Source organism: Colius striatus, chromosome 1 (genome assembly GCF_028858725.1).
Source record: "Colius striatus isolate bColStr4 chromosome 1, bColStr4.1.hap1, whole genome shotgun sequence".
NCBI lineage: Eukaryota > Metazoa > Chordata > Aves > Coliiformes > Coliidae > Colius > Colius striatus.
Genome location: NC_084759.1, coordinates 8,501,643 through 8,513,960, shown reverse-complemented (window position 1 = coordinate 8,513,960; position 12,318 = coordinate 8,501,643). Strand labels below are relative to the sequence as shown.

The 12,318-nt window shown below is 39.8% G+C and overlaps 1 protein-coding gene across 3 annotated transcripts in view; it reads left to right on the top strand.

The window, feature by feature from the left end:
* Nucleotides 1-11,703, top strand: part of NOX4 (NADPH oxidase 4) — a 104,911-nt gene extending 93,208 nt beyond the window's left edge. For all 3 annotated transcript variants that reach the window (XM_062020372.1, XM_062020370.1, XM_062020371.1), the window contains 4 exons: nt 3,082-3,190; nt 3,756-3,824; nt 5,832-5,932; nt 11,222-11,703. In XM_062020372.1, the coding sequence (XP_061876356.1) occupies nt 3,082-3,190; nt 3,756-3,824; nt 5,832-5,932; nt 11,222-11,342 (400 nt within the window). In that variant the 3' untranslated portion in view covers nt 11,343-11,703. The remainder of the gene's footprint in view (nt 1-3,081; nt 3,191-3,755; nt 3,825-5,831; nt 5,933-11,221) is intronic.
* Nucleotides 11,704-12,318: the final 615 nt, after the last annotated feature.

The following is a 12,318-nucleotide window of genomic DNA, read 5'->3' as shown; positions in this document are numbered from 1 at the left end:
AAGGCAGGGCCAGCTTTCCTGGACTGTTTGACATCTGTACCATGTGCAAGTTAAGGTTTTAAAGGAAACAGATCAACCTAGGCTCAGATAGCATTCAGATATTTAACTCCATTTGAAAAGTTTATATTTTAGGCATACTTTTTTTGGTCTTATTTGTCCTTTTAAAAAAAAAAATAAATAAAGCCTCTGACATACTATTCAGACACAATCTTTCACCTCTTTTTTCTCTGTCACATTGTTTCTCCGTTGCACTGGCAAAACTCTATAGCAATCGTAAAAGCATGCCTGTTTCACACATGCTAGAGTATTAGCTAAGACCTCTAGTCACAGATTAAGCATCTCATTTTCATAGGTGCTATATAAACAGCCAACCAAAGCAGCAAACCTTCCCCAAAGTGTTGAAAGGCCAGCTGGCTTTGGGAGGGTTTCGCAGATGCACAGCCGAAGCATTTGTTGTAGGACAACCATGCCAATGGCCAGCTCTAACTCCAAAGTGAAATTAAAGCCTGGAATTTAGATGCTGTGAATGTTCTTCTGTTTATCTGGGCTAGACCTGACAGTGCTGATTGCTTCTGAAGTTCATCAACCCCACCTGTCTCATAGTGTTGCTGCCCTTGAAGACCATCTTGGGCTCCCTCATTTTCTTTTCCTAAAAGTGCATTGATTATCCTCTCAAAAAAAAAAAGAATACATTTTTGCTGAAAGTCTGGGGCCCAGGTGGGTAAGATGACCATTTTCCTTGTGATGAATTATCACAGAATCATTATGGTTGGAAAAGATCTTTAAGATCATGAAGTCCAACCACTGACCTCACACTGCCAGGCCCATCACTAAACTAAACCCTATCCCTCAGCACCTCACATCCTTGACAGTGTTTAACAAGAAATGTCATAAATCATAATGATGGGACAGCAGCAAGTAATGAGATATTTTCCTCTACCAGTGTTTTATCACAGTGTGTAGGAACTTGCATAGACATTGCGAGTGTCCAAAAGCTTTTGGAGTGTCCAGTTATTTAAACAAATGCCATAAATCAGCTTTCAAGCAACCAATCCCATAACCTGCCTTTATATCCAGTCTTCTTGTGCACTGTACAATATACAGGGCAACCATTCCGTGGTTCTGGGAACAAGGAGCAGTCTTAGCCTGCTTTAGCTTAGCCTGGCTTAGTGGATGATCTGTCTGTTGTCTTTGCCCTGCAGAGAAGCAGAAATAGGCAGGTGTGAACATGCCTTACGATGCCAATGCTGCAGAGCAGCGGGGCTGGTCCTGTTGTCTCAAGAACATGCAGGTCTGGGGGAGATCAGAAGCCTGTCAATGTAGCCATTTGTTTCCTGCTCAGTTGTATTCCTGTCGTATGTATACAGTTTGATTCCTGCTTCTGCCCTTCCTTGCACTTCGCTGTTGAACTCTATGCCCTACTTTTAAGAAAATACAACTCACATTAAGGAACACTAATGGCTTTCATGCAGAAGCATCTGTAAATAATGGCTGTTATTATGGGCAGTGGTAACATAGAAACACAATGAGAAGTGTTTTATATATGTGGCTTTGATTGTAATAGGGTATTTCACCTTTATTGCATAATATGTCCTGCTGGAGGTAGACCCAGGCATGTATGTCTGAGCTGCTATTATAAATACATGCTTGACTTGTTTCATGAAGTCTTGCAGTCCAACTTTGTCCAGCTGCAACATTTCATTACCAAGAGTGGTGTATTGTTACTGAACTACAGTGTTCCCATACAAAATGCCTTGCATTTTTCTCTTGTTTTATCTTTTTTGGTGAAAGACACTTATTTTCCTTGCTACTGCTCATACTTATCTTGTCACATCTGACCCAATTACAACCCTTCCTAAGGGCACATCTTAGTATAGGCAGTCAGAAAAAGGTGGAAGAAATCCTGCTCTGCAGGTCAGCAGGTTAAAAATGAAAAAGCTGATATCAGGACTTGAAGGACATTTTACTCAGCACTTTTTTTCTCTCTGTGGGGAGTTTACGTGGAAGGTGAGTTCTCAGCCTCTACCTGGTGCTGAGAAGGTGTCCATCCTTGTTTTTCAAGTTTAAAGTGGAGGTTAGGGGTATAGGGAAGTAAGGGAGTGATTGGAGTCATCACTTATGTAGATCTATGAGTACTATACCCTTGCTGGGTATGCTGGCAACACTAGAGTTTGAAGTAACACACAATGTCTATGATCAGAGGTATCATGAAACTTATCAACTAGAACTGGATCCTGGGACTAACATCTGAAGTTGACCTTCCTTATCTGAAAATCATTTAAGAAGGAAAAGAAGGAAACCATCTCTGCACTGATACCAGTGATCAGAACAACAGAAAACAGTGTTGTCCAGTTGAGAATATACTTCCCAGATATTTGTGCCTTATTTGAACAGATTAATTGTTGGAATTTTTTTTTACTTCTATTTTCTTTCCCAGTTCCTTTCAATCTTTTCTTTGTGTGATATTTGTGTTTTATTTGAAATAGAAATCTGACATGAAAGTCCTGTTTCTCTAAATGCAATCCCTGAATGTGTCCATGACTGCAGTTCACCCATCAGCATTTTCTTAGGTCTGAGGGCTGCACTGTATCACACGGTTCCCTAACACAACAGAGCTCTGATTTTATTTTGTGATTTTATAACAGAATTCATTGTAATCAACCAGAGCCTTTCACATATAAAGACAGAATTAAGTCTTGACATTATTGCATTTGTCAATATTTTCCTCTTATGGGTTGCTTTATAAACCTAATAAAGAATTGATATAATGCTCTTGGACTTAGAATGGCTGGTTTGCTTTGAAATAAAAATTTGATGATGATGATGCATGAATCTGTATTTGCTGGCCAAATCATCTGTATAGCTGACAAGTTCCTAATGCAGAAACAGTGTCTGTGAAGGGTGTTAGCTCTGTGCTAGAGATTTAATATTCTCAGGATCATCCTATTAGGCTACCTTGGTCATTTCAGTGATTTAGAAGTTAGCTTCTAATGGAAATTCATGTTTCCACTAATGAATATAAAGCATCTTAATTAATGTTTCCTTTCTAAATGATAATTACCCAAACATTTTCTTTTCAAGTGATGACTGGAAATGCTACAAGCTCAGAAGACTCTACTTCGTTTGGGTGTGCAGGGATGTTGAATCTTTCCGTTGGTTTGCAGATCTGCTCTGTATGTTGCATAACAAGGTAATGACTGTTGCTTGGAGGGATACTGACAACTTAATAAATGTAAGGTATGCCTACACCATGCAGCTGCCATGCTATAGAGAAAGAAAGGAAGCCTTGCTCAAAACAAGCAAGCTCCAGCTTCTGCTTGGGCTACCTGACCCAGACTTCATTGGAGCTGCACAAAATAGTGTGACTGTCTGTCACCAGTATTTCCCTGAAGAGTGTTATGATGTACCAGTAGTCTGGACACTTCTCTCTGAAATGTATTAGATAGAAGAACAACCTGCAGTTTGTGGAGTTTGAGTGACCTTTAGCCATTTGGATAATAGATTGAGAAAAGAGGGGAATTTACAATTTCAGGTGGATTTTAAGAGCAATTCCTAAAATAGTGTGTTCTACACAGCATGATGTGCAACATTCTGGAGTTCACAAAGAGGTGTTCTGTAATCATATCTTCTTCATTAGAAAGCTTACTTCACTGATGCTGAAATCCATGTCCCTCAGCATGTTAGACACAAGTGACTTTATGCTTACATTAAGAGAAGGGATTTTATTTCACGAGCTGTTTTTATCACCCTCCCAGCTTTGGCAGGAGAATCGACCAGACTATATAAATATTCAGCTGTACCTCAGTCAAACAGATGGAATACAGGTATGTGGCTAAATGCTGTTTGTAAACCAAACTAGACCTTGGGGTAGCAGACAATTCAGACTGTCAGTCAAAGGCAAAAGGGAATTACTGCAGATGGTAAAAACAGGAAATGAGGCCATAAGCTCAAGTGACAGATTCATTACTAGGGCAAGAGAGCAAGTCCATCCCCACCGCATTAAGAAAATCTAGTCTAGTAGCTTTAACTTGATTAGATGTGGGCAGAAATCCATATCTTCTTTTTCTAGGAAAGAGGTCCTTCCAGGCCAGGCCGCAGACCAGACAGTTGGCCGTCTTTGATGGGAAATCTGCATCATTTCTGGGCAAAGAATCAAAACAGCATAGTTCTAGGAGCTTGCAAGCTCAAACTTTCTTTTCAAATAAATATTTTGAGAGAAAAGAGCTGTTTTTGAATGCTTTGCATTTCTTTGTCTCAAATATAGAGAAAACTTACAAATTTCTTGATGTATGAGACCGGAAATTATACTGAGCTGTCAATTGTCATGTATTACCAACCCCAAAGCTGGGCTAGTTACCCAGCTCTTGGCATCTCCTGTTGCTGTCTATACTTGCAATCTTAATTTTACATTATTTAGCACTTGAGCCTGGGCCCAGTTCTTCCACCTGCTGTGTCTCAAAGCTTTCCATTGACTGCAGCGAGCCCAGAACGAAACCTAACAATTACTACAAAACATGAAATGCAGTGAGAAACCATGCTCAAAGGATTTTGATCTGCTTGGTATCAGGTGGAGATAGCATAATGTTCACAGCCCTGGTAGAAGCACTGTCCAATCGTCTAAATGATGTGACAGCTACAGTAGTTATGGATAGTGCTTCACAAATTTGTTGCCTGGATAATATATGTCAATTGAAATGGGGTGCTTGACACTGTCTAATTGGTAAACCTGCTATGCAATCGTTAGGTGAGATTTAAAACCTGAAGCACTGCAATGACACAGCAAGACTGTAATAACAAGCAATTCAAAACAAGTTTCCTAACATTAGTATCAAGCAGCTACTGAATTTATTTAAGTCAACTTTGGTTTAAGTCTCTTTTTAAAGTCACTTTTGTAGCTATTGAACAAAACTGGCATGAACCATAATGCTGCTCATGATTTCTCAAGAGGGAGGTAAACTCAACTCCTGTACAGCTTGTGCTACCAAAATTAGGACAGTTTAACTTCATGCTCCTTTTGCTCAGAAGTAGCAGACGTATGTGACAAGGAGCCAAGTCCATCCTTCAGCAAATGCCTCTTGAATATGGAAGACCGATGGAAGATGAGTTAGCCAAGAATCTGTGTTTGCATTGATATGAGCAATGTTTCAGGTTGTTCAGCAGTGGAGTGAGGATGGGAGCCTAGGTAAGGTGTAACTTCTGTCTGCTTTTCTGTCGCATTAGGACAGAAAACCAAGGAGCCCTGCAGTGGAAGGGTATTTGACCTTACCAAAATGCTGGTGAGTTAGCATCGCTGGAATGGGTCAGGTTCCATTCAGGAAGCAGTTTTGGCTGTTTCTGCTGTTACAGCAGCTCAAAACAGCTGGCAGACTACTTGGGGGGAAACTTAAGGTTTCCCTTGTTACTTTTTTAGGCCTAATTGTCTTAATAGTTACTTGTACAAAGTTAAAAAATAGACTTCAGATAGAAATAAGATTTTTGCATCAGCAGTGTTTCTTCCAGCTTAGCATTAAAAGCCAATGAGGGAATGAATAATAGGAGCATGGTTATTGTTTTATGGCTTAAATAAATTGGTTTAAAAGTAATGGGGAGATTAATGAGCAGCTGTGTGAGGAACAATGTATAGCTGACACCAAGGAGAGCCATTGAAAAGGCAGTGAACAGAGGTGTTGGTGCATGAAATGGCTGCAGTTGTAATCACAACTGTGACTTGTGCTCAGGTTTTACACTTCAGCAATATGGTACGTCAACCAATATCAGAAATGGGAGCCCTGGGTTATGTTATATGAGGCGATTTGCAAATCAGGCAACATGGAATTTCTTGTTTCTTGCAGAAAATAATTGGTGAAAAATACCAAGCTTTAAACTCAAGGCTTTTGATTGGACGACCCCGGTGGAAACTCCTTTTTGATGAAATAGCAAAGTGTAACAGGCGGTAAGTACCCGTCTGCTTGAACTGCCACAACGTGAATGCTGGGGATACCTGTTTCTAGCTATATTTGTATGAAAATAGTTTTGGGTTGTATCTTAGATTGTGATATTTAAGCTACCAGTGTTGAAATTAGCTAATATTTTGCTGTGAGAGATTGCCTGTACAAACTGAAACATATGTTTTTTCCACACTCAGAACCGTTCATCTTTTTATGCAGCTAGGATGTTCAGTGGCCCAGAAAATACAAGTGCTAGATTTCCATCCCACTGCACAAAGATTGTATATGGTTTTGTCTGTGGCAATGTCTTGCTTGTAACTTATGCTGGTTTTATATATAAAGTTGCATTTTTTTAAAATGCTGACTTCTATAATTTTCATGATTTATAGTGCTGGCTTACAAACAAAATGCAGAAGGAAGAATATGATTGTCCTATGTTGCTTTTATTGAAACAATATATTGGTTTTGGAAACTCGTGGCACTTTTTTATTCATTTTTACTGTGCTAGGCAAACATATTGTCATTTGGAACAAGACAGTTGTAAACCAGAGGAGACATGCATTTAGACTATGGAATGTCTTTGTCCAGATCCAGCTTTGTTAGTTTTTTACTCTCACACTGGCAGTTTTCAGCTGAAAGCTTATCTGGTAGAAGAGGTTTTAAGAATCTTCCCTAATCCGCTTCTGGTACTCAATGGGATGAAAGCAAAATGCTCTTAGCAGCTCTTGGTAGTGTTCTGTGTGCACTAGCTTGAGAGATGCTCTCAGGTTCACCTTCACAACTTTCCCTCAAGAACTTTTTGTCCTATGTTGCACTTGCAAAGTGAAAGCCTGCCCGTGACTTACTGACCTTTTTCTTCTGAGGCTGGGAATGACTAGAGGATTCTGAGCCCAGACTCTTGAGAAGTACTGAGTCCCAGTGTATATCACTGTTGGTAGTGTAATCTGCTGACAATATATGCATCTTGAATTCAGATCCTAGAGGATGTTGTGGACAGGTTTTTTGTGAGGATGCCCCCAAGGCTGCTATAGACAGGTATCCATAGTAGCATTCCCAAACTATGGAAACGAGTATCACTTAGAGATGGGTTTTGTAGAAGAGAACCATGGAAAAGAAAGGGAAACACAGAGGTCAAGAAGCAAGAATTTCAGGGCCCTGTGCATAGAGGAACGTTGACCTCTTTTTTTGCTCCATTCTAGTATCTTTTTTGTTGTTATGTAACTGTGTGAGTGAAGTTTTAAAAGATGCAAATGATGAGATTTCTGCCACTTCCTTGCAAGGCTGTAAGTGCATGTAATACAGCTGAAGCTATTAGTGGTAGTCATACTTTTTCTTTTGTACTTTCCATCCCATTACTCCTAATCAGACTTCAAGTACCATTTCCTCTGCATTTGCACATGAAATCTTTAAATTGTGCCACCATTTCCAAGCCAGGTGCCTTTTAGTACCTAAATAACGTTCCAACTCTTTTGATTATACTGCAGCTTGCTAAGGTGAAGGCTTCTTTACCCTTTTTCACCCCTTTATCTGGGTTTAAAGATACAGTTCTGTATCTATAGATATAGTTACCTGTAACATGACAGGCAGCAGTACAATCTGTAATTTAGGTATCTTACAGAAACTTGTAGTTAAATATTTTTGCTATTTCCCTGGATGGGAACTTCAGTTTTCCTCTATAGTACAACTTCCTGGTCTCCTACTAATTTTATTTCAGTTCTGATTTCTACATAACTTTCCCCCTAAATGACCCCACTGCAATACAGAGAGCAAAAAAAGCCTACCCCAACAAATCAAAACAGGGCAACCAAGTTGTTTACAACATCTGGTGCAGTGTTCAGGCTTCCACATGTATTTTCAGTCATCCCCTTGGGCCCGTTTTTGGGCAGCCAAGATATTTTCCGCTTTTTATCTTGTGATTTTAGCAAAAGCTGCACATAAATAAACACACAGCTGGCAAACCTCTCATCGATTTAGCCATCTGATTGGTTTGTGGTTTGTGAATTGTTGCTGCTTGGGTCCCAAATAAGCAAAGTGCATTTGTAAGTGTCTGAGCTCTGCCAGACTTTCAGAGAGTGACATGGGACAACACAGGATCAGGTTCCTGATTCATTCTTCCAGACTAAGAGGAGCAGAGGCATGCCATCTGCTGTTGGTATTTTATATGACACCCGCAGTCCCAACGATGTGCTTTGGGACAGTTTATGTGGCAAATCGCTGGTTTGGGGGTTCGTGCTGTTTTTTTGAGGATGAGGCAGCAGCCTTGTTCCTATTCATTTGTGTCCTGGATGGAAAGCTTGCACCATGCCTTGGCTGCCACGCTTGCTCAAGTTTGCTTAGGTCGAATAGATGCATGCTTTTTGTTCGAGATAGAAGCTGACCTAGAAAAACTCATGAATATCTGTAGGAGAGAAGGGCATGGAGCACCATGATATATTTCTTATGCACTGTAAAGGAGATATCTCTCTAGGAATGAATATGGAATTTAATACTGGAACATTTCAAGCCCCAACTCTGTCCTCTCTAAATGGCAAAGTATTTCACCTCTCCCTCACATCCTTCTGTTCATAAAATAAATGTGAGAATACATGCTGACCTACTCATCCCATAGGAAGGAACACTAAGGAGTTATTTGCTTAGTGCTCTGAATTAGTAAAATCCTCTATTAATGTTTCTAATTATTACAAAGAATGACCTATAATATAGTTTCCCTAATTGTAGACATCTTAATGGCATTTATAAAGATTTTTCAGGCACAGCATCTCCTGTTTTCATTTGAGCAACAAAGTGAGCCGTTGATCTAAACAAGTGATAGACAATTAAAGCCCATCAGCTTAGAGTAGTAATGTGCTGCTCCATGTACTACCTGCTTCCAGTCACCTGCCTGCTTGTGTCTCAGCAGCCAGGCAGGAGCCAGGTAGGCAGAGAGGAGGGTATCTGCAAGCAGAGAAGGTCGGCATAGGTCTGGGAGGATGTGAGGCATGAACTGGATAAGGTAAGTTGTACATGGAGGGACATCCAGAATAGATGCTGATATTGTTTGTCCTGGGAAGGAAGTTGGAGAGCCTCTGGCTCACTTCAGGATTCAGTGGCTCAGATGGATTTCAGGAGACCTTCTTAGCCATATGTCTTATGTGTGAGACCTTTGGCAAATGATTTAACCTTTCTGTGATTCTGTTTACTAGAAAAAAAATCTGTGTATCTTGGAAGGATGTTGCTGGAATGGGAATATATTCTCAGTATGTGCTACTTTGACGTGTCCGTGCCTTGGGGGTTATGTTTATATGTAATGAAAAGGAGAGAGATAGCCAAATCTTTAGGATTTATTTATCAGTTGTCTATACTAATTAGACTAGTGAAAACAAACAACATTAATTCTCTAATTAAATACACAGTAGAAGGCAGATTCTTGGTGGCAACACATGCACCCTTTTTCTCCACTGTGCACAGATTAGAAGGTGTTCAGAGTCTGCAAGTTGAGAGCAATGAGCAATAGCGCACTCATTATTTCTGCAAATCCAGCCACCAACACAACACTTGTTACCATGAAAAGGAGTACTGCCAGGATAGAAAAGATTTATAGATAAACATAAATGTGAACAAAGTATGAGTTATGAATATTTGCCATGGATTCATATGAGACACATTGTAACTGAAAGAAAGTACTGAAAGCATTGTAAGCTGCCAGCACAGGGACACCATTGCAGTTAACTGTATAACTTTGTGATGTGTTTTGATGCTCGAGTCCTCAATTGTACCCTGCCAGTGTTGGTGTGCACTGGTACAGCATGGATTGCCATGCTATTCAAGCTGCTGCTAAATAGTAGGTACATACACTTGACAGTGTGCCTCAAATATTTCTTCTAGTATGTGTTGGTTGCCTTCTCTCACCAAACACGTACACAAGCAGCTTTAAACTGTGCATTTGATTGCCTTGCATGTGTTAAAATATAGTAAATAGTTATTGTAAAAAATACTGAAATAGTTCTGGAGATGAGGACAAGAACTCAAGTCTTCAGCCTCTCTCATGGGAGACTTCTCACTCCCTACAACTACCTTTCAGGTAGCTGTAGTGAAGTGGGTGTTGGTCTGTTCTCCCTAGTAAAAAGCAATAGAACAAGAGGAAACGGCCTCAAGTTGTGCCAGGGGAAGTTCAGGCTTGATAATGAGGAGGAATTCCTTCACTGAAAGGGTTGTCAGGCATTGGAATGGGCTGCCCAGGGAGGTACTAGAGTCACCATCACTGGAGGTATTTAAGAGGCAGGTGGATGTACTTAGGGAAATGATCCAGTGGTTGATAGGACTGAACAAAGGCTGGACTCAATGATCTTAAAAGGTCTCTTCCAGCTGAAACGATTCTGTGATTCTTGGTGAGTGCTGTAGATCACAGTTGGAGACATGTTCCCTCTTGCATGGTCTCCCTCCATCCCAGTAAATCTTAAAGATCTTTCTCTGTAGTGGCACAATTTCAGCAGGAAGAAGAGCTAGCACCACATCTTCTTTCCTTGCTCCTTCCTTTTCCTTGTCGTTCCGAAAAAGAGACATGATATCATGAAGGACTCAGTCTCATTGTTCTGGATGTGCCTGGTTTTGATGCTGACTGCTGTTCTGAGCCCTTAGATGCTGTTTGACTGTCAGTCTGACACAGTCTGTGTTTGAGGAGAACAGAGAGCTGTTGTCAGTGGAGTGGTGTGAAAAAGTGAGGTTAAGTAATCAACCTGGGCTGAGAGCTGTGGATGATGAACAAGGATCACATTCTGTTTGGCTTTTCAGAAGGCTTTCAGATATAGCTGTTGAAGGAAAGGTTGCATGGTAATGTAAAGCTAAAGAGCTGAAATTATTCTGCTGCTGCCAGAAACAATCATGGGTCAGTAGTGCTCTGTTTTTGTTAGTGTAATGATTCATTGTTAGTGACTAGACCTCCTGATGGTGAAACTACAAGTTACACTCATGAAGTCATTACATTTTTTAACCAAAAAAAGAGTTATTAATCCTGGAAAAAATTGTAGTGGGAAGTAGTAGCTTTTTATCACTTGATGTCTTCAGGCTTAAGATAGGGCACATTTTTCTAAGAGTTGTCATAGTTAAATAAGTAATAGGACTTGTGAGAATACTTTGGAGACGTCTTGTGGCTTCAGTAATACTGACTACATGATCTAGTGAGCTGTTCTCACCTTAAGATCTATGCATAATTGGCTTATGTATAATACAGTGAAGCAAGAATCCAGTTCTGTCTGTTGGTAGAAGTTACTGTTTATTTGCAGATTCATAACTTTATATGTTTTTTTTTTTAACAGGAAGACCATTGGAGTTTTCTGTTGTGGACCAAACAAAATCTCTAAGATACTTCATAAACTGAGCAACAGCAGCAACTCTTACGGGACAAGGTTTGAATATAACAAAGAATCCTTCAGCTGAAAGTCTCTTCGACTAGCAAGACTCTCTAGAAGATAAAAGTGCAATTTTTTATTTGTACAATTTAAAAGTTCAACTGTGGTTTAAACAGACAGAAATGTACCAAAGAGCACAAATTTTCATATTTATGATTATTTAAGATGTTGGAAAATGATGGATATAGCAGTATACCAACAAATATGTGCTTATACTCAAACCTAAATGCTTTCACATAACACTGCCTGTAGTGATTCTTTGGAGTTGTTTCTCTTAATTAAAAAGTATAGAAGCTGGGGAGAGACACAATTGCTTTAAAAGCTGATGGAAGAATCCATGAAACCTTTGAACTTCATCCACTTCAGTTCTCTGAAGATGGGTCAGTAATCCAAACCCCAGGTTAAACCAAATGACAAAACGTAGTGTATTGCAAAGACTATTGGTTTTGTTGGTATACAAATCTCATGGCTTTGGGGTTGGAAACACCATATTAAAGGTTTTATACATTGCAGAGTTGGGATTTTGTATTTAAAATATAATGTTACTCTTACTAATGTACTTCTGTAATGGACGTGAATATTCCCACCCTGAATGGAAGAGAGAGTGGAATATGGAGTAAGATGTAAGTGAACCTATGGAAAAGTGAGCACAACTGTAAGCACCTGTGAGCAGACTCCACCATGGTGTAAATCGCAGCCTTTTGGCAAGCAAGCAACTGTGTGTGGAGAACTCTCTATCTTGCATTGATTCAGCATTCAGTGGGTTTGCAAACTAAGTATGATTTATGCAGCCAGAAAGGTGGAGTAAGAAAAGTGATTTGCAAGAGCAGACAGGATATGGTTTTTCATTATACCAAATGCTCAACATGGAAGTTGCAGTCACTCTGCATTCCTGTGCCATGAATAACAAATACTACAAGCATTCAGATGCTCTTACTGAGTATTTTACAATGTAGCAGGTTGAAATCTAATTTTGGAGGTCCCAGAGTATGTCTGGTTGACTG